The sequence below is a fragment of the Kogia breviceps genome, chromosome 2 (assembly GCF_026419965.1).
Source record: "Kogia breviceps isolate mKogBre1 chromosome 2, mKogBre1 haplotype 1, whole genome shotgun sequence".
Lineage (NCBI taxonomy): Eukaryota > Metazoa > Chordata > Mammalia > Artiodactyla > Physeteridae > Kogia > Kogia breviceps.
The window spans coordinates 11490732-11512922 of record NC_081311.1 but is presented as its reverse complement, the minus strand read 5'-3'; the positions used below and the strand labels follow the sequence as shown (position 1 = coordinate 11512922).

At 40.1% G+C, this 22191-nt stretch overlaps 1 protein-coding gene across 3 annotated transcripts in view; it reads left to right on the top strand.

Moving 5' to 3' along the window:
- Positions 1–223: 223 nt before the first annotated feature.
- Positions 224–22191, top strand: part of INPP5F (inositol polyphosphate-5-phosphatase F) — a 94680-nt gene continuing 72712 nt past the window's right edge. For all 3 annotated transcript variants that reach the window (XM_067024533.1, XM_059052460.2, XM_059052459.2), the window contains exons 1-2: positions 224–541; positions 20758–20838. In XM_067024533.1, coding sequence (XP_066880634.1) covers positions 445–541; positions 20758–20838 — 178 coding nt within the window. In that variant the 5' untranslated portion in view covers positions 224–444. The remainder of the gene's footprint in view (positions 542–20757; positions 20839–22191) is intronic.

Genomic DNA, 22191 nt, shown 5'->3' with positions numbered 1-22191 from the left:
GCTGTAGAAGAAGGCGGCGGGAACGGGCAGGAAGAGGAGCGTAAAGGAGAAAGAAGCAGGGAGGAGACGGGGAGGGGGTGGAGCCTGGGAAAAGTCGGGGGAGAAGCCGGGGAAGGGGTGGGGTAGGGGGAGGAGCCATGAGGAGGAGCGGGGGCGGGGCCTATCTAGGGGCGGAGCCGGGGGAGAGGCCTCCAAGGCCGCTGCCGCCGCCGCCGCCGTCGCTGCCGCTGCCGCCGCCGCCGCCGCCGCAGCGCGTTCTCCTCCCGCGGGTCTGGCAGCCGGGGCGCTCCCTCAGCCGCAGCTCCCCGAAGCGCGGGCTCTGGCGGTCCCGGCCGACGAGGACGCCCCGCGCGAACCGCCGCCTCTGGGGTCGTGGGGTCGCGGGGCTGCGGAGCCGCTGGCGCTCCCGGGCCGCCGCCGCCTCCCTTGGCGTCCGGGGCCGGCATGGAGCTCTTCCAAGCCAAGGACCACTACATCCTGCAGCAGGGCGAACGCGCGCTGTGGTGCAGCCGCCGAGACGGCAGCCTCCATCTCCGACCGGGTGAGGCTGGCGGCACGGGGTCGCCCTGGGCAGGCGGGGGCGAGGAGGGGGCGCGGCCGGGGCCCCTCGGCCGGGGGCTGCGGACCTGGCGCCTCCTGCGGCCCTGGCGGGCGGGGCGGGGCGGGCTGGTGCGAGGGCGCGCGATCTGTCATTATTTCCTGTGAGGAGGGAGCGCTGCCGTCGCCCCTGCCCCTCCGCGGGGGACAAAGGACTGGCGACCCTCGTCCCTCCGAGCGCGCTTCCGCGTCGCGATGTGCTCTGCTTCCCGGGAGAGGGGACGCGAGTCGAGCCGCCCGCAGTCGGGGTCGGGCCGGCGCCCACCAGAAAGTTCGAGCGAGGTGCGCCTGGCCTTAAAGGCCTCTTCCTCTCTGGAGTGGCCTCTGCCCGTCCTTCGGGACAAGTTCTGGGTTCGAATCCCCGTCTCAGGCCAGAGGCGATCACGCCAGTTCAGTGGAACATCCTGCCGGAGCTTCAGTGCCTGTGGACATCTATGTGTTTCTGGTGGTCCTTTATCATTAAAGGCGTGACTTCATTCTGATTCCCTCATTGGCACTCGATTTACAGCGCTTTAAAAAAAAATTTAGTATTACAGTTAAACTGTATCGTAATGTTCAACTTTTAATATTTTTGTGTGACTCGGTATTGTGGGTCCATGTTTGCGTGTCATGTAAGCTGTCCTGAGATGTCTAAGTCTACAACGATTAGTCTGCACTAGGAAAACTAGGTCCCAGTGGTGAGTTAAACAGGGCAGTCGCTGCCCTCAGAGAGCTGACAGCCAAGGGTGGGGCGGTTTCCCTTGAGGGGTCTCAGGAACAACCCCCCTTTGAGTCCTTTTTCCTAATCACCGCAGATCTTTCATTTTAGAAGTACGAGAACAGAGTTCTTGAAAGAAGTAGCCAGAGCATTTCAAGTGTACTTGTAGTTCTTGTGTGTGATCTAGACAAAAGAATTTACGTGGTATGAATTGGAAAGTATGAAAGGCACAAACAAACTTTTCATACACATCACGGCAGTTACCCTTTATAGGAGGGTTTCCAAGGATCTGGTCCCGTAATATATTATTCCCAATCCTCGCAACAACCTTGCGAAGCAGGTGGTGACATCCTCTTTCTCAGGTGAGGAGACAGGTGTGAAAGGTTGAGTAACTTGACTGAGGTCACAGAGAGTAGAAGTGGCCCCCAGCACACTTTCTGGCCCATCCCACTGCTTGCCTAGGAAGGCCTGCGCGTTGATTTGCTAGAGTGTTGAAGGAGAACTTATTTTTTTTTCTAGGTTTTGGATGTATTTTCTTGCTATTACATTTTATTTCCTCTATTCAGAATGGAAGAGAAACTACTGCACCCAGATAAGGTTCTTTGATAATCTTAAGACAGGAGGTGTTGTAGATAGGCTAATTTTGGCCAGTCTCCAGTCATTCTCTTCTCCCTGTTTTTCCTGATTTGATCATTTGCCTGGTCTTTCTCCCCTCGCCCCACCCACAATGTTTGGATAAGGCTTCAAGTGCAGACTGAAGGAAAGTAGATCGCAAAATTCCCCAGGCTGTCAAAGAGCCGACTCTTTGGATTCTAAGAGCTTAAAATTAACTATGGCAGCTGGATGGAGCTTGACATCATCTCTAACTCATTGGACAGAACACTTCTCTGTACTTCATTTCCTCAGCTATAAAATGAGGGTTGGACTTTTTGGTCCTTGTGCATAATGAAATGTTTTTGAAACAGTGCCAATTTAAGTGTTTGTTCAGTGTACCTCTTTGAGGACAAGAATTGATGTGTTTCATGAAAAACACTCAGGAAATCTCTAGGTCACCTGTGTATTGGGACAGTGAATTGAAGCATATGTAGGTAGAGGTGGATGTGGTTGTCTCCATTTCTAGGGCTACTCTCTTCTTTCTCTTAGCCTCTAAGATTGACAGAGATGAACCAAGCTGGTGGAATTACATGGAAGGAGGTAAGGTCCCAGGAGTCCTCTGAATAGATGGCTTTTAATGAATGGTGTGTCATTCTGTTTGGTTTGTGTTCATTTCTTGTACACAGGAACCTGTACAGTCCTAACAGCTTTAGGGATAAGTTGCTCCCCTCAAGAGAAGTAAGTCAACTCTTCTAGGGTGCTGGCTAGTAGCTTACCTTTCAGTGGAAGGATACTTAAACCCATACTTCTGAGCTGAAGCTCAGATGATCATGCTACAGGCTTAAGCCTTTAAGGAATATTCACAGGGAAACCTGGGCCTAGGTTTTGGATTAAGCCATGTGGTTTGAATTACTGTTTATATATCCAAAGTCCATATCAGAAGGCAGCTTAACCTTTTTCTGAATAAAATGGTTGTAGCCTTTGCAATTAAGTTTATCTCACTTCTTAGGTTATAGCCGACCACAGACTAAAGTAGACCAAAAATATAGAGGAAGGAAGAGGCCATTATCTTTCAGAACAGCCTGTTTTTGATCTTCAGGTGTTCAAGTACATATAGCCAATGAATAAAGAATCTCACACACCTGACTTTACCAAATAGTTTATCCTATCCAATACTCAAGAGCCTTTCTAATGAATGCCTATGGAATAATGGCATTTAATTGTTAAATGTTTTGCAGGTCTTTTTCTGTAGACTTATTTAAAATTCTCCATTTTATTGGATCATTTCCCTCTGCTTTTACAGCCAGTTTTGCTATTGTTTGTAAGGAAAGCATTTAAAATCTTTCATAGTTTCTTACTGGTTATTCAACTGAATAAATTACTGGCCAAGTCCTTTTCTTTCTAAAGGGCAGTATCATAAGACCAAAAAACCCTGTGAGCCTTGTGATATTTATGTTTGTGGCAACTTGAAACAGGACTTTTCTTCTAGTGACAGCAGAAGGATATTGATATTGATATTGATATTTAAGTCTAAAGTGACCATTTCCTTGGTCTGGAATGTTTGTTACTGTCAGCCTCTTTTCCTGCCTAGTTTATTTTGTAAGACCCAGTTCAGATGCCACCCCTACTCTGTGCTCACCATAGCCTGCATTCCTGGGGCAGAATTATTGGTCACCTTTTTGTGTTTCCAGGTGCTTTAGACACTTGGTACACACGTTAGTTATAGCCCTGACTGTATCATATAATAATAGTTTGCTTCTTCTTCCCCAGTGGACAGAGCATTCCTCAAGGCAATGACCACGTTCTACTCATCTTGGTATCTCTGAGCTTTAGAGCGCTTAGGACACTGAAGACATTTTTGGTTGAGCTGAGCCGAATTAAATTTAAGTCCAGGTTCTCTCTCAGTACTCTCATTGCCACAAATGTAGGATGTTGTGTTATGCTTATTACTCATTTTAGGCCCTGTTTTAAATGTCTTCTAATTGGGGTGGAAGATCTCCGTCCAGCTGGATAAGGAAATAAATGTGAGGAAAGGTGCATTTCCACTTATGTTGTTTTTCTATCTGATTTGACGTCACTTAAAAAAACATCTTTGTGATAGTATTCCGTATTTTCTTCTTTAACATTGTTTAAATTTTTTCTTCTAAGTAGTTGAGTATTTTTTCTGGGTTAGTGAGTAGTCTGTATTCATACTTAGAACTGCTTTTTTGGTGGATGCTTATATCTCTTGCAGGGTAATGACAACCAGAGGAAAATATTTAGACTGTTTTATTTTCAACCAGGGAAAATGATAAAGCACTGTGTAAACATTCAATAATCTCTTGAGAGTGGAGTTTCACTATCTGAGAATAAGGGCTGTAATTTAAAGACTTAAAAAGCAATATAATATAGTCAGTCCACTGTTGAGCAAGGGTGATATGGTCTTATCTCTTTAATCTTAATACTGCTTCCACTTGTCCTTGTAGCTTTGTCTGATAGGACAGTGTTATATAATTTACTGCTGCGTATTGCTTCATTCTATTCTGAGACTGACCACGAAAAGATGGTAGAGCATCTGTCATACACATAACATTCATAAGCATGTAAACTATTTAGAGAGAGATGAAACACTGAATGATAAATACCAGTGAACAGTTTTTGGAGGGGGATGCTAGTTATCAGAATGTACAGAAACATAAAAATGCATTCCTGTTTTTCGTAGTTTTTGATAACGAAATTATTTTTAATATGTCATAGGAAAACTTTTTTGAATGAGAAATTAGTTACAGAATTGAAATCTAAATAGAACTTTTATCTGTTTTGTGGAATCATATTTTATGAAACTATATCCAGTTTAGACTTTTGTGTTATTTGGCATTGACTTTGAAAAATTTTTTTAACTTTACCTTTTAAAAAAATCATGTTTGCTAAAAATTCACCGCTTACCATGACAAAATGTAATAGGGCATTTTAATTTAAAAATTAGTTATTAAATATATTGTAAAAATCTTTTTAACCATTTTTGTTGCTGTTGAATAACCAGTTTTTTCCCCTAGTGTCTTTAGTTTTCAGTTTCTTTTTAACGGCTTACCAGTTTTATGCCTTGAACACTTCTTACCCCATATTTTATATTTCTAACAGGCTAGCAGTTGGATTGAACAGATCTGTAAACTTATTTTGTGAATATTTATTGTTATGCATGCGAGATACAAAGCACATCTTTCCAAAAAATTTCCCCCTTTCTTTGGCTTAAAAAAAAAGATAGTCTTTGTAGGGTGAATGATGACAATTTTTGGAATCAGGTTTTACAGCTAGAGGGAAGTTTTTGTGCATATTGTCTGCTTTGTCAACTGAGATTAATAGTAGCTAATAACAACAGCTTTTATTTGCTAAGCATTTTTCTGAACCAGACACTGTTCTAAGCCCTTTATGTGTACTGTTTCATGTCATCCCCACAGTAAAACTTAGGCGGAGGGGTTTTATTATTATTTTACAGGCACAGAGAAGTAATTTGTCCAAGTTCAAAGAATAAGAGGGAGAGCCAGACTTCTAACCCCATGTTGACTCCAAAGCCAAGTTTTTCTCAATATTGACAAAAATGTTTCATAAACCTTTCTACCTCTTGACCCCAAAGTTGTAGGATTTATATTTTTATGGGTAATATCTGAAATGTATTTAGCTGTCATAGTCATTATAGTGTAGCCTATGTAGAGAATAAAATAGCCTCTGAAATGTCAAAGTATGCACGCTGAAGAAGGATCTATGTAGAATGAAAAGGCTGATGATGGAACTATTGGTTTGTTCTTTGACCTTTCACCCGTCCTCACTCTTTTCTTGTAAAACTAGTTTATATAGTTACAGGGAATATTGTTATATAATAGGTTGAGTAGTTTTTCCAGTTACGGTCAGTTTGTAAGGTTTCTCTTCTTAAGTTTTTAGAACATTTGCAGGTTGTGGAGGGAATAGATAGAGGGAAGATCTTGGAGCAGAAACACTGATATGTACTGGATGGGAACTATTTCAGCCAGTGATGAGCAACCTGAAGCCTTCTCAGTCTAACTTTGCAAGAGTTCTAGATCCAGTTTCACAGACATCCTTTCAGAGCACGTAAAGCAGAGAGGCAATGGAGGAGAAAACGTCTTCAGGGCAACCACTTCCGAAGAGGGGAGGGACCTTAGTAGCATTGCTGATTCCTAGATGCTTGTGTCCTGGCCATGCCAGCAGAGGCCAGGACTTGCCAAAGGCTGGCTTCAGAGGAGAGGCAGTATCCAGGCCTTTCGGATAGAGCATGCAGGTGCCAGAAACCAAGGCGCCCTGACAGCTTGGTCTTTTGGGAACGTGGCTACTTTGGTGCAGCCCCAGGATGCCCAGCAGCACAGCTTCCCCTTATCCCACCTGCCCAGCCTAACTCAGCCCAGGCAGGGAGAAGGAGAGGTAGATTCGTTACTATATCCCTAGCACATGGCCCACTACAGGTCTTTTGTAAAAATTGTGTTGAATGAATTGAAATAATTCTAGTTTCTGGTTGACTCTGTGTACCTTGAGCAGCAAAGAGGTTTTTGGGAGGATTAAATGGAGAACATAAGAACAGAAGACTAAAACGCTGCGTCTCTTACCAACTTTAAAAAATGTGCTAATTTCTCATTGTCGTTTTATTCAGGAAACGGGGGGGAAATCTAACTTTTAATTCTGTGGGATTCAGTAAATCTTTTCTTTTTTTAATGAAAATAAGTGAGACCCAAAGACATTTTTATTTTTCTCTAACTGGCCCTATGCCCCCCAAAAAAGATTGTTGGCTGATTTTGGTTCTTATGATTTATGACAAAATTAGCTGATGTATTTGCAGATAGATACTAGACTATCAGAAAATCAAACTAATTTGGCTATAGTATTGATTCAGTGCATTCTCAGACCCATAGTCTGACCTTGATGTGGTTTTATGGGGATTTAAATGTGTTAGAGCTTTATAAGCTGCATTACTATCTCTCTGTAAACCTTTTTGTAAACTGTTGTATTCCTGTTCAAATATGTTTTAAAATATAAACTTTTAAAATCTAGTCTTGCAAACACAAACCTGAGAAGTAACAGCAATCTCATAGAACCTGTAACAAATTATTACTCATTAGCTGGGCTAAGTCATAATCATATGTGTCAGACGACTGTAAATGAGCTGAGAAGAATATTTGATTTAGAGTATGTTTACCAAAATAGAGAAATAATATATTACTTTATTATCAGTAGCTGTTGATAATACATTAAGTAATATTTAAGTAGTATTTAAAAAGTGAGGGTGAGCACTGCACATTTAGTATTATAGTACTATCAGAACACATACTGGTAGTACCTTAATTAAATCCCATGCTCTGTTAGGATGACTCATTTTCTGGTTGCTGTGAGACCCTTAAAGGAACTGCTCTCATTCACAAAAAAGCATCCACTCCTGCCAACTTTTTGGTAAGGCTGTTGAGGGAAGTACAGGTTGATTTTAGGTCAGTGTTCCTTGTTGTTTTTTCTTAAGTTACCTCATTTTAATTGCAGATTCTTTCACATTTAACCTTGAATTTCTTTAACTTCATAGTGGGATATTTAAAAATACATTTTGGGCTTCCCTGGTGGCGCAGTGGTTGAGAGTCCGCCTGCCGATGCAGGGGAAATGGGTTCGTGCCCCGGTCCACATGCCGTGGAGCAGCTGGGCTCATGAGCCATGGCCGCTGGGCCTGCGCGTCCGGAGCCTGTGCTCCGCAACGGGAGAGGCCACAACAGTGAGAGGCCCGCGTACCGCAAAAAACAAAACAAACAAACAAAAAACAACATTTAAAGTACATTAATTTTTCTTTATGAAAATTTATGAATCTTATTCTTTGAAACCTCTTTTCACTTACACGAAACTTCAAATTCCAGTTTCTGCAATGGTCAACATATATAATTTGAAATAGTCCTAACATGTAACTGAAATGTTGGGACGTTTTAAACATGCCACAGTGCTCTTAATTTTAGTAGTTTGCGTGTATAATATTAATGATGCTTCATGGTGTCTTTATACATTGCTTTTATGCCAGATATAAACATTCTTCTCGCTATTTCCAGCATAATAACCCTCCCCTCCCCCGGGGAACAGTTGTGGTGGGTAGACCAAAGAGTTTGGCACAGTTTCTAGTTTGCTAGTCTCCCTCTGGGCAGTTGTTCTTCTTGACTTCCAGGATTCACCTCTAGTAGCTATTGCATTTATCCCCCTTTGCACCTTTCAAATACTCTCTTTTCTCAAAGAAGTAGCCCTCTGCCCTGACAACTAATTTAGTATTCTATTCTTTTCTCCTTCCAAATTATATTGTCTGAAATTCTGTGAAGTCATTTATTTATTTCAACAAACATTTATTGAAGATCTGTCTGCGAGGCATTGTGCCAAGGTAAAAAGATGGATAAAATACTGTCTCTACCCTATAGCCCAGGTAGTGGTCCAACAAGGGAAAGACATACACAGGATTCTAGAGTGACAGATACTGTGATAGAGCTGAGTTCTGTGGGATATTTGAGCTGGGTCTTGAAGTTCAAAGTCTCTGTTTTTTCCCAAGATAGTGAAAATCTGTTTTTCTTCCTAATAAAGAAATGGGAAGAGAGGTGTTCTTTTATTTGATTCTCTGAAGTTCCTTCCAGCTGTAAATTGTCTGTGATTGTTTCTGTCTTATTTAAGAGTGGAAAGTCCTGGAAGAAACTGGTTGTGTGACTAGTGGACTTTAATGGATATATATTTTTTTGCCTTGCCTTGCCAGAAATAACTGTACGCACAATGCCTTGGTTCTAATTAAGTACTCAAACAAACAAAAAAAGAAAGAAAAAGAAAAAAGTTTATGAGAATGAATAGTGCCTAACTGGCCAGACTGAAATAGTACAGGTTCTCCCCTGTACCTCCTACCCCACAGGACACTCTGCTGTGGCCCTCGTTTGATCTACAAGCAGTTCTACATTTGAGGGCAATTAAAATGGCAGATCCTAGACCTGATGGTGTGTTTGAAGGTAGAGCTTTTTGTTGGTAAGGACCTATGGTATCAGAATGACTATACAGATGATCCTAGATGAAGGAGAGTGAGTTTTGAACAGAGTTTTCAGGAAAAGCTAGGAAATTATTTAAACGCCAGCAGAGACAAAGGTTCCATCTATTTTATGTTCGAAGTGCTAATTTTATGCATCTCAGTTACCGGCTGTAAAATGAGTTAAGGAAAATACCAACTGTTAGCTCACCTGTGCTCTTATTTAGCTTTCAGAATCCTATTTCTTTTTCTTGGCTTTTTCTAAAGATCTATCTATCTATCTATTTATTTATTTAGGCTGCGTTGGGTCTTTTAAAATAATTAATTAATTAATTTATGGCTGCATTGGGTCTTCGTTGCTGTGCGGGCTTTCTCTAGTTGTGTTGAGCGGCGGCTACTCTTCGTTGCGGTGCGCAGGCCACTCGTTGCAGTGGCTTCTCATGTTGTGGAGCACAGGCTCTAGGCGCGTGGCCTCACTACTTGTGGCTGGCAGGCTCTAGAGTGCAGGCCCGGCAGTTGTGGCGCAAGGGCTCAGTTGCTCCGTGGCATGTGGGATCTTCCCGGACCAGGGATCAAACCCGTGTCCCCTGCGTTGGCAGGCAGATTCTTAACCACTGAGCCACGAGGGAAGTCCCTGCGCTGGGTCTTTGTTGCTGCGCGTGGGCTTTCTCTAGTTGTGGCGAGCGGGGGCTACTCTGTTGCTGTGCACGGGCTTCTCATTGTGGTGGCTTCTCCTGTTGAGAGCACGGGCTCTAGGCACACGGCCTCAGTAGTTGTGGCTCACGGGGTCTGGAGCTCAGGCTCACTAGTTGTGGCGTATGGGCTTAGTTGCTCTGCGGCATGTGGGATCTTCCCCGACCAGGGATTGAACCCGTGTCCCCTGCATTGGCAGACGAATTCTTAACCACTGAGTCACCAGGGAAGCCCTATCACAGGATATTGAATATAGTTCCCTGTGCTATACAGTAGGACCTTGTTGTTTATCCATCTTATGTTTGCATCTGCTAATCGCACACTCCCTATCCTTCCCCTTCTTGGCAACCCCAAGTCTGTTCCCTGTGTCTGTTTCTGTTTCATAGATATGTTTATTTGTGTTGTATTTTAGATTCCATATATGTGATATCATATGGTATTTGTCTTTCTCTTTCTGACTTACTTCAGTTAATATGATAATCTCTTAAGTCCATTCATATTGCTGCAGCTGGCATTATTTCATTTTTATGGCTGAGTAATATTCTGTTATGTATATATATACCACATCTTCTTTATACATTCATCTGTCAATGGACATTCAGGTTGTTTCCATGTCTTAGCTATTGTAGATAGTGCTGCTATGAACATAGGGGTGTATGTATCCTTTTGAATTATAGTTTTGTCTGGGTATATGCCCAAGAGTGGATTGCTAGCTCATATGGCAACTCTATTTTTAGTTTTCTGAGGAACCTCCATACTGTTTGCCATGATGGCTGCACCAATCTACATTCCCATCAACAGTGTAGGAGGGTTCCCTTTTTTCCACACTCTCTCCAACATGTGTTATTTGTAGATTTTTTAATGATGGCCATTCTGACCAGTGTGAGGTCGTACCTCATTGTAGTTTTGATTTGCATTTCTCTCATAATTAGTGATGTTGAGCATCTTTTCATGTGCCTATTGGCCATCTGTATGTCTTCTTTGGAGATATGTCTATTTAGGTCTTCTGCCCAAAAAACAATTTCTAATATCCTTCATGATCAAAATTTTGTGGCCCTCTAGCTGCACTGTAATTAGATCCCAGTTTTAATAGAAAAGTCTAGAAATTCTTAGGATCCCTTTCCTAGGTAGTATATCTCATCTTTTAACTATTCTTAGGGTTTTTTGGTTGTTTTTTTTTTCCCTTAGGGTTATTTTTTTAAACGTATTTTTTTATACTAGCTTACACCAACTTTTTGCGTATTCACTATGTATTATGAGCTATTTATTCAGTTTATGGTTCTTAATTACATGAAAGAGTTTCAAGCTGTCCGCGGCACAGGCATCATCTTTGAATCACTCAGGTAGGATAAAACTAAAGCTACTAATGCAGGTTCCAACTAGTAACCTATAATCACTTTGACCTGTAATTCTCAACCTGGCTGTACATTAGAATCACCTGGAGGAGATTGACAAAATACCTGTGCCTGGATCCCACTGTAACCCAACAGTCAGACTCTCGAGGAGTGGGGCCCAGGTATCAGTATTTGTAAAGCTCCCAGATGGTGATAATGAGCAGCCAGGATCCAGGTCCCTTGAGCTGGAGTTCACAATGGGAAAGCAGCAGCTGCTAGAACTTCTAAAGTGGATTAGCTCTTTAGCTTGCTGAATGCCGGGAAATAATTACTATTAGAGAGTTCAGAGAAACATCAAATTTTGCATTTATAAGATGGCATCTGAATCAAATTATTCCTTAACCTTTTTCTCTGGCCTAAGTAAATTTTGAGAATTTAAGTATGGATGAGCTGATCATTGGAACTTTTAGTTCCTCATTGTAGAACCCTTTTCCTCATCTGTTTGACTTTGGTGTTGGTAATTGTCTTTTCAGAGCAATAATGTCCTTTTGTCTTTAGCAGGAAATGAAACTTGGGTCTGATTATGTATGCATACACTAGCACCTTTTTTTTTTTTTTTTTTTTTTTTTTTTTTGACACGAGTGAAACTGCCTGTAAACTTCAGCAGCTGTGCAAAACCCAGGCTTGTTCTTGGGCTGAAGGAGCGCCATCACTCTGGGCTCTTGGAATGAGTGAGTCATGCTCTCTGCAGGCACACAGTACTTAATCATTTGTTTTCTGTGTACCAGGAAGAAGAGGGCATATGAAAATAGAAGCCATGTACTGCCAAATGGATCTGAAATAAGAGTGGAAATGTTGACCTAATGGGTCAAACAATTGAGCTTATGACAAACTACTTATGTCTTTGGGTGTATGTTACTTTAATGGTTTCACTAATTAAAATTCGGCATTATTTCTAAAATACTGTGCTTTTGTAATTTGTAAGCAGCTCTACTCTTTACTAGATAACCTTGATAATCCTAAATTTTAAAACCTATTTGCAAACTTCAAATGTTTCTCTTTTGAAATTGTGTGCCACATTGGAATATACCTTTCGAAGGAAGGATTAGAAAGCAATATGTTTGTTGGAGCTGATCAATTACATGGCTGTTCTTTGTGGAAGGAAGGGACAAGCCCACTGGCCATTTTCCCTGCCATTCCAATGCCTTCTGCCTCCAGAGTAGGCATTAATAATGGTGACAGAGTGTCCATTACTAAGCATAGTTGCTACATATGCCTAGACCAGTACGGTTCATACATGTCCTCTATACAAACACCCTGCTAATGCTTTTATTTATTTTTATCTCCTTAATGAAGAGTAACAGATTAAAAAATACACACACACATATTTTGAAGTGTCTGTTGTGTGCCAGGAACTGTACCAGGCATAAAGTCATAGCGACTCAAAAAGACACACTCAGCCTCCCTTCTTGTGCTAGTTATATATAGCCTGTTTCAGGCCTTCCTCCACTGGCTTGTTGCTATATTGGTGTGAGAAGCTGTGGGCACCTGCTAGAGATTTTAAGATAATTTAAAGTTTACCAGAATTTTTAGTTAAGTCTTTCATTGTGAGAAATCACATGCTCATCATTTATTATATTTATTGAAAGGGAAATGCTTTTATTACTAAAAGTGCCTATATAGCAAAGACTTGTGTTTTGGGACTTTCTTTAAAAACAATCTTAGTCTTATTAAAAGTCGAAGAGAATAAGCAATTGGTAGGAGAAATTTTCCAGCTTACTCTTTCATGCTTGCTTCTACTCATTTATTGATTTGGTTCAATAACTATTGATGAGTCCTTGTTGTGTGTCAAACACTGTGCTAGGCTGCAGGCATACAGTGGTAAACAGAATAGGCCTAGAATTAAATAAACTGATAGAAGAGTCGAGACTTAATAGTCTGTCTTTTAATTGGTAAGTTGAAATTTTACATTTATTATAATTATTAATATATTATGAGTAATTTCCATATTTTATTCATGTTTTCCATTTATTGCGCTTTTCTCAGTTTTTTTTTTCTCAGTTCTATCACCTTTTACTGTGTTCCATAGAATGGTATGAATTTTATTTTTGTTTTTACTTTAAAATTTTTTTAATTTTCTGGATGGTATGAATTTTTATCAGATGTCTTTCTGTTGCTGATTAAAAGCTACCCATTCTGTTTTTTGTTCTTCTATGGTTTCTCAAAACTTAGGACCCCAGTACTTATTTTCATGTATATAACTAAAGTCTACTGATGTCTGTGTCTTTTTCCCAAGTATATTTTAACCTTCGTTTAGACTCTACTGCTTCTAGATTTCCCCTCTCCAGTGTAGGGGACTTTAGGGGAGGGGAGGAAGCTGGCAGGTATCCTTGATTTGCCATTTGGACCTGAATTGGGTTGCTAGGACTGTTTCTGAGTGCCTAATTTTGAGCTGCATCAGAGCCCTGTATCTATTTCACATTCTGAAGAAACAGAATCTGGGGGGGGCATATCTAAGCATTGAGATATTTTCATAAAACATTTATTACTCTCAGAAGGCTTTTAGGGATTATGACCTTAAGATTTAATGTAAAAAGCAATCGAAGTTGGGTTTTTCCTTTTTTATCCTTTCCTTTTTAAATAAAAAGCCGTATGTAGACCCTTGAAATAAAAATCTATGGAGAGATTTAGTGAGTGCTAGGAACCTGGAATTTTAAATGCGTATACCTTTCCCAACTTGAGGTAAAAGTTATTGAACATTTATGTGCCAGACATTGTGCTGGGTACTTTCACATAATTCTTCCATTTAATCCTCATAAAAATCCTGTAAGTTAGATGGAATTCCCACTTATGAAAGAGGGACCTGAAGTTGAAAGGGGTTCCAAGACTGCAGTAGAGCTGGGACTTTTCACTCAGGACATGGAACGCAGGCTGTGCCCATGTCACTCAGAATCTCTTGACTCTGTCCAGCCTTCCAGTTGCAGATTTGGAACCAGGTCACCCTCGTGCACACTCCTGTCACCTGGATCTCTGCCTTTAGGCTTGCCTTCTCCCATCCATCCTCTGCATACTAGCCCCAATGTTCAATCTCAAATGCAAATCTGCTCTCTCTGGAGGAAATGTCTCCTGAATTTACAGCCTGTGGTCCTCCTGAGTTGGTCCCTGTTTGGTTTTTCAGCCTCATTCTTACAGCTTCCTGCCTTTTACCTTCAGGGCTTACGGTACCAAACCGTTTAGAGTCCTCCTTGCATTCAGTAAATATTTGAATGCCTGTTATGTGTTAAACAGTCTGCTGCATGTGGGCCTTCCCAGGGCTTTTCTCATGATCCAGATGGAGGAGGTCTTGGCCCTGGACAAGGATAGTGGCCGTGGGGATGGAGAGAAGTGAAACATTCATCAGATATGAGGAGGTAGAGTCAACAGGACTTGGTGAGGAAGAAAGCTGTTTTTTTTTTTGGCCGCGTCGTGCAGCTTGTGGGATCTCAGTTCCCCAACCAGGGATTGAACCCACGCCACATCAGTGGAAGTCCAGAATCTTAACCACTAGGTCACCAGGGAACTCCCAGGAAGAAAGCATTTTGAATGTCTCCCAGGTTCTGGCTTGTGTGGCTGGAATGATGGTGGTGAGCTGAAAGCCCCATACGAACTTAAAATGAGAGTATTATATCTGAGTCATTACACATGGTAGGGAAACTTACGGTGTTAGAGGTATGATAGAGCCCTGGACTGAGAGTGGGATATGGGGTTTTGATTTTAACAAGCTGTGTGGTTAGTATTGGACCCTATACCTCTGCCAGCCGTGATATCTTTATTTGAAATAGAGCAGATGACTTTAACTTTGTTACTTCAAATACTGAACCCTTCTAACGTGATTCGGTGCAAATTATCTGACTCCAACCTGCTTCTCCATTCCGTGTCATTCGTTTATTTGTCTGTTCAGCATTTGGAGCCTGCTGTATATCATGCACTTGGTACATAAAGCTAAATGAGATCAGGTCTCAATGAATTTTCTGTTCTTGATGAGCTTCCTGTTCAGTCAGGGAGACAGGCAAGTCAGTAATTAGGTGCATTAAACCAAAATGAGATGCCACGATGCATATACGAGCAGGGTTCAGGGGGACCACAAAAGAGAATCTGATCAGTTCTGCTGGGTGGGTGGAGTGGGGAATGTGTCAGGGAACACCAGTGACCCTTGTTCTGACTCTGGAATGAACAGCAGGCTGAAGTGGGTGGGGAGCGGCATTCCAGGCCCAGCCTGTGCACACTTCTGGATGACTGTAGGAAGAGGAGGATGCTGGGGTGGGGAGGCGGGAAGAGGGCAGACAGGAGCAGCCCCCGCTGGGCCTTGAGAGCCTTTCCAAGGAATTTGGACTTTGTTTTGCAGGCTCTGGGGAGTCGGAGAAGAAATATGACTGGATTAACAATGTTCTATGTTGTATGTATTTTTTCATGCCTAATGTATTTCTTTCACAATATCAACGTTAGACAAACTAGACTTTAGGGCAAAGAGCATTATTTGAAATAAAGGCAGTTGTTACATCCTGATAAGTGGAGCAATTCACCAGGAAGATATAATAATCCTGAATCTGTGTGTGCCTGACAACATAGTCTCAAAAAATACGAGGCAAAAATTAAGAAGGAAGAGTACACAAAGCATGAGATTTAAAAAAAAAAAAAAAAAAAGAACCCTGTCAAAGTATTAGGCCTAAGCAGTCAAAAAATTAGCAAGTACATAGAGCAGTTGAATAAAATAATAAAGTTGATAATGAGCCCTCACCCCAGAGTTTAATAGTGTATTCAAATGTTTGAAGTAAGAAATACTTTTAAAAGCATGACTTGAACAGACACATATATATGTATATACCTATAACTTCAGAAACAAGTTTAGTGAAGTGTTTCCCCTTACATGGTACAGTTTTTCTCTTTTCTGTTTCTTTGCTGTTAGTGCTGATATCGTTGTACAAAACTGATATAATGACCCACCGACGGATTGAACTGACACCCTTTTTCTTGAAAACACTTAAGAAGATATCCGTGCTTTTCAAGTACACACAGAACATTTACAAACTGACTTTCTGGGTTCCCCTCACTACACCAAGCATCTGGTACTCCTCTTGTTCGGCCTCTTGTCCTTCCCCCTGCGAAAGCAAAGATGACTTTGACTCCTATTTTTACTGAGTCAGGGCTACAGGATACATGCATCTGCTTCTCATCTCCATTTCTATATTTAGTCTTTTCATCTTTTCTTCTAGCCTTAGAAGAAAGTAATATCTTTCATTTCCAAGGTTAACTTTTACACCTGTACTTTTTCTTTTTAACATCTTTATTTGAGTATAACTGTTTTACAGTAGTGTGTTAGTTTCTCCTTTACAACAAAGTGAATCAGTTATACATATACATATGTTCCCATATCTCTTCCCTCTTGCATCACCCTTCCTCCCACCCTCCCTATCCCACCCCTCTAGGTGGTCACAAAGCACAGAGGTGAACTCCCTGTGCTATGCAGCAGCTTCCCACTAGCTATCTAATTTACATTTGGTAGTGTGTATATGTCCCTGCCCCTCTCTCACATGTCACTGCTTACCCTTCCCCCTCCCCATATCCTCAAGTCCATGCTCTAGTAGGTCTGTGTTTTATTCCCGTCCTACCACTAATCTCTTCATGACATTTTTTTTTCTTAGATTCCATATATATGTGTTAGCATACGGTATTTGTTTTTTCCTTCTGACTTACTTCACTCTGTATGACAGACTCCAGGTCTATCCTCCTCATTACAAATAACTCAGTTTCATTTCTTTTTATGGCTGAGTAATATTCCATTGTATATATGTGCCACATCTTCCTTATCCATTCATCTGTTGATGGACATTTAGGTTGCTTCCATGTCCTGACTATCGTAAATAGAGCTACAATAAACATTTTGGTACATGACTCTTTTTGAATTATGTACACCTGTACTTTTGATTTAATTTTCTTTTGTTTTCTTTTCCTCCTTAAATAGCTCCTGGTTTTTATGCCCACACATTTCTCCTTGACCACCCTGTCATGAACTCAGTCTTAATGGCCTAACTAGTTGTCTCTCAAATAACCTCAAAGATTATTATTATTATTTTTATTTATTTATTTATATTATTTATTTACTTATTTATTTGACTGTGCCGGGTCTTAGTTGCGGCACGCGGGATCTTTTATAGTTACGGCATGCGGGATCTGCTTCCCTGACCAGGGGTTGAACCCGGGCCCCCTGTATTGGGAGCGCAGAGTCTCAACCACTGGACCACTAGGGAAGTCCCAGTGACTATTATATTTAGTCGTTAGACCGCAAAACTTAGTCATCTTTATAGTTTTTTCTTTTTTTTTTTAAGTGAAATTTTAATTTTCTTGAATGGCTGCTGTAGTCACGTGGTTCAAAATGCCAAAGGTGCAAAAGGGTATTACTGAGTCAAGAGGTTCTCGCCCACCTTTTCTCCTGCTGCTGTATACCCTGCTTTTTCTGCCTTCCTCCTTCTTACTCATCTATGTCCTCATCTTATCCCACTCAAGAGAAGATAGATGTCTCACTGTCATTTTAAAATTTACCCTCTTCCCGTCCTTTGTGTAGCTTCCTTTGGGGTGTTTCATGTTAATCTCCTTTTGTGCATTCTTCACCTACTGCCCACTCTGCTCCCCAAGCTACCATATCCTTGCATGTAATAAATAACCTTCTAGCTCCTTTCCCTACTCACAGTCTCCACCTCCTTTCAGTGCTGTCACCTAATCCCTGGCTGCAGTCTTGTTTTACTTTTGTCATTATCTGCCTGCCAAGGCCTCCAGGAAGTAAGGCTCATTAGTCTTTTATTCAAGTCTCTCCTTATTGGCCTCAGTTTACTTTTTCCAGTCTTATCAATAAAGATCTCCACCATACTCATGATACTCATTGGTCTTCTGATCTATACTGTTTGCTCCTTTATTTTTATATCTTAGCCTGATAACAGTGCCTGGTTCTTGGAAGGTACTTGATAAGTGTTTCCCCAGGGAAGGGACAGTTTGCAAAACAAACCTTGTACTTTCTTTCTGCTGCATTATTTTTCTTTCTGATTTCCTTATGCTTGAAGTTCCACTTCCCCTATGTAACTCTCCATGACTGCTTTAGCTCTAACATTTTCATCCTCCTCCATATTCCTAGAGCTCATCTGAAACCCAAGGGATAGAGTCTTAAAACTGTGGTTGTTCATCTGAAGTCAGGGTGGGGTTATGAGTAGCTGGAGCTATTTCCTGAGCAGGGGCACCTGTGTTGGCAGATGTTGAGATCTGGCCTGCCTGACAGGGATTCTGTTTATTTGAAAAGAAATCAGGGTAATTTTAGTTTGTACACCAACATGAATTCCAGAATTAGAGTTAGATTTTTATAAATTAACAAAGAGGTAAAATTAATAAATACATAATTGATAATGGGTAAGGAACAACTTAGATAATATGATAAGCGAAAAAATAATGAAAAAACGATAGATTTGTATAAAAATTTAAAACTGAAAATATTTACAAACGTCAAAGAGTTGATGTTCTTAATATAAAAAGAACTCGTAAATCAATAAGGAACATAAAGAAAAATTGTTAGAGGATATGAATAAGAAAATCATAGAAGAAGAAACATAGCAGTCAGTTTTATAATTAAATGTTTAATCTTACCAGCAATGAAAAGAAACATCATTTAGGCAATGGATGCCATCAAATTAGCAAAATTTAAAAAGAAATTCTAAATGATGGCAAGCATAAGAAGCATTTTCATATGCTTCTGGCAGAAATCTAACTTGGTGCGTAACCTTTGCAGAAGGCACTTTGCTAATATTTGAAAGCTTTCATTTTTTTTTTTAATGTTTTCACCTATTAATTTCATTCCTAGGAACTGTTCTAAAGCTATAAATTAGGGAGGGAAATAAAGTATTTGCATAATGTTCATCATTGATCACAGTATTGTTTATAATAGGGAAAAACTGGAAATCACTTAAATGTCCAAGAGTGAGGAAGTGCTTCCTTAAGTGGAAAATTAGACAGCCATGAAGTTATAATTTTGGAGAATATTTTAAAGATGTGAGAAAATATGAAATGGTTTAAGAAAAATTAACATATAGTGCTGTGTTTGCAATATTGCAGTTGGATATGCACACAGACATATGTGAAATGTAGCAAAATAATGTTATCTCTGGGTGGCAGGATGGAAGTGATAAAATATTTTTTCCAATTTTATACAGTATAATAAGAATGCATGTTATTTAAAATGTAAACATTGTCTTACTGATTAGTTCCATATATAAATTCTGAAGGAGGCACCGTAGTTGGATGGTTAAGAGCACAGGCCATGAGTTTTGCAGACCTGGCTTTGAATTGCAGTTCTGCCCTTGATCCATTGTATGGCATGGCCACTTTACTTTTCTAAGGCTCCATTTCCTCATCTGTGAATTGCGACTCCTAATACCTAACTCATAGAATTGTTAGGGTTAGAAATGATAATGTGTATAACAGCCTTTAAAAAAATTAATTCCCTATTTTACTTTAATTCTTGAAATAAAAACAGAAGTTAACTTTTTTTGCCTCCCATTGAATGTATCATTAACAACAAAGATGTTCAACATACAATAGTCAAAACTCAAATGAATTTGAAGACAAAACTATTAAGTCTTCAGCAATTACCCATATGTGTTACAGATTGATTATACATTTCATTCAAATAGAATTTAAATGGTAATAATTAAAATGTAATTTAAATTTTCTGCTAAGAGAAATGCTGTTTTCATTCTTGCTAATTTTTTCCTGCTGTTGAACCACCACTAATGTTACCTTTATCTCCATGGATATAACAGCCTTTTGTAGCCTGGGTTCTACAACAGAATTATATCCCTAATGTCCTCAGGCATCCTTTGTCTGTAATGAATTAAGTTCTCTTCTGTGTGTCTAGAATGGTACAAATTATGTACCATCCTTGGGAGAATTGAGAAAACAGTCATCCAAATCATTGTCTTGTTCTGTGGTTCAGATGAGGAACCCTGATTGGATGCCTGGCACATATTAGGCACTCAATATAAATGGAGGCAATTCCTATTGTTTTTTCCATAGAAGTCACATAAAAGAGCACTGGCTTTCTGGGTTTCTTTGCTTGGTGTTAGCTTCTTTGGGAAAGCGTGTTTTCCAGAGTGTGATTCAGTAAGTGGACATCTCTGTGGTGGTTTCTCAGGCCTTGTCTTTGGATCTGGGACTGGCCCTGGCGATAGCACCTTGGATAACTCCTCTTGTTCGCCCTCCTCTTGTAGTGTACCAGCCTCCTTCCTCCACTGCAGGGCGCCAGAGTACTGCCTCCCATCTGAGTAGAGTTTGAGAATTTCAGTTATCTCCCCATAACTGTCCTTATTTTAGAAGACTTATTCAGGTCGGAATTAATACTTGTCCACAAAGTGCTCGACAGTAATGTATTCAGTTCTGGGTGTTGAAAGCTGCTCTTTTGGGGTGCTGATCATTTTTTAATATACTGCTAAAGATACCATTTGTTTGTTTTTTTAATCATCTTGTGACATTCCTGTGACAGTTCTTTTTAAAAATTTTTAAATTTTTATACAATTTAAAAAGTTACTTTCCATTTACAGTTATTAGAAAATATTGGCTATATTCACCGTGTTGTAAACTACATCCTTGAGTCTATCTTACACCCAATAGTTTGTACCTCCCACTCCCTCACCCTTATATTGCCCCTCCTCCCTTCCCTCTCCCTCCTGGTAACCACTAGTTGGTTCTCTATAAAGATACTGTTTTAATATGTTTTCTGATGAATATTTTTTCATGATTGCTTCTTATTTTATTTTAGCTACTGATCTACTTCTTGCCTGGAATCCCATTTGTCTGGGGTTGGTAGAAGGTGTTATTGGCAAAATTCAGCTTCACTCAGGTATGTTTCTGTAAGCTCTTTAAACTTGTCAAATTTCATGTGGCATTCTATGACATTTTCTTCTTTGAGGATAAATGTAGATTCTGTAATGGCTTTGATTCCTTTACCTTAATTTTGGGTCTGCCCAACGTGGGTATATTTCCGTATAAGTGAAACAAAAATATAAGCATACCTCATTTTATTGTCCTTTGCAGATATTGCGTTTTTTTACAAATTGAAGGTTTATGGCAACCTGATGTCAAACAAATATATTGGCGCCGTTTTTCCAGCAGTATTTGCTCACTTCATGTCTCTGTGTCACATTTAGGTAATTCTTGCAATATTTAAACTTTATATTTGTTATGGTGATCTGTGATAAGTGATCTTTGTTACTACTACAATTCACTGAAGGCTCAGATGATGGTTAACATTTTTTAGCAAGAAAGTATCTTGTTGTTGTTGTTTTTTGTTTATTTGTTTTGGCTGTGCTGTGCGGCATGTGGTACCTTAGTTCCCCCACCAGGGATCAAACCTGCGCCCCCTGCAGTGGAAGCATGGAGTCTTAACCACTGGACTGCCAGGAAAGTCCCAAGAAAGTATTTTTTTTAATTGAAGTATAGTTGATTTACAATGTTGTGCTACTTTTTGGTGTACAGCAAAGTTATTCAGTTATACATGTATATATTTATTCTTTTTATATTCCTTTCCATTGTGGTTTATTACAGGATATTGAATATAGTCCTCCGTGCTATACAGTAGGACCTTGTTGGTTATCTGTTTTATATATAGTAGTTTGTATCTGCTAATCCTAAACTCCTAATTTATCCCTCCCCTCCCCCTCTTTCCCTTTGGTAACCATAAGTTTGTTTTCTATGTCTGTGAGTCTTTTTCTGTTTCATAAATAAGTTCTTTTTTTTTTTTCGGCCACGCCACACAACTTGCAGGATCTTAGTTCTCTGACCAGGGATTGAACCTGGGCCCTGGCACTGAAAGCACCGAGTCCTAACCACGGGACCACCAGGGAATTCCCTGTGTCATATTTTAGATTCCACATATAAGTGATATCATATGGTATTTGTCTTTCTCTTTCTGAGTTACTTCACTTAGTATGATAATCTCTAGGTCCGTCCATGTTGCTGCAGATGGCATTATTTCATTCTTTTTTATGGCTGAGTAATATTCCATTGTATTGATTTAAAATATATATATAAATATATGATCATATATGTATATATATATCACATCTTCTTTATCCATTCATCTGTCAATGGACATTCAGGTTGTTTCCATGTTTTAGCTATTGTTAATAGTGCTGCTATGAACACAGGGGTGTATGTATCCTTTTGAATTATAGTTTTGTCTGGGTATATGCCC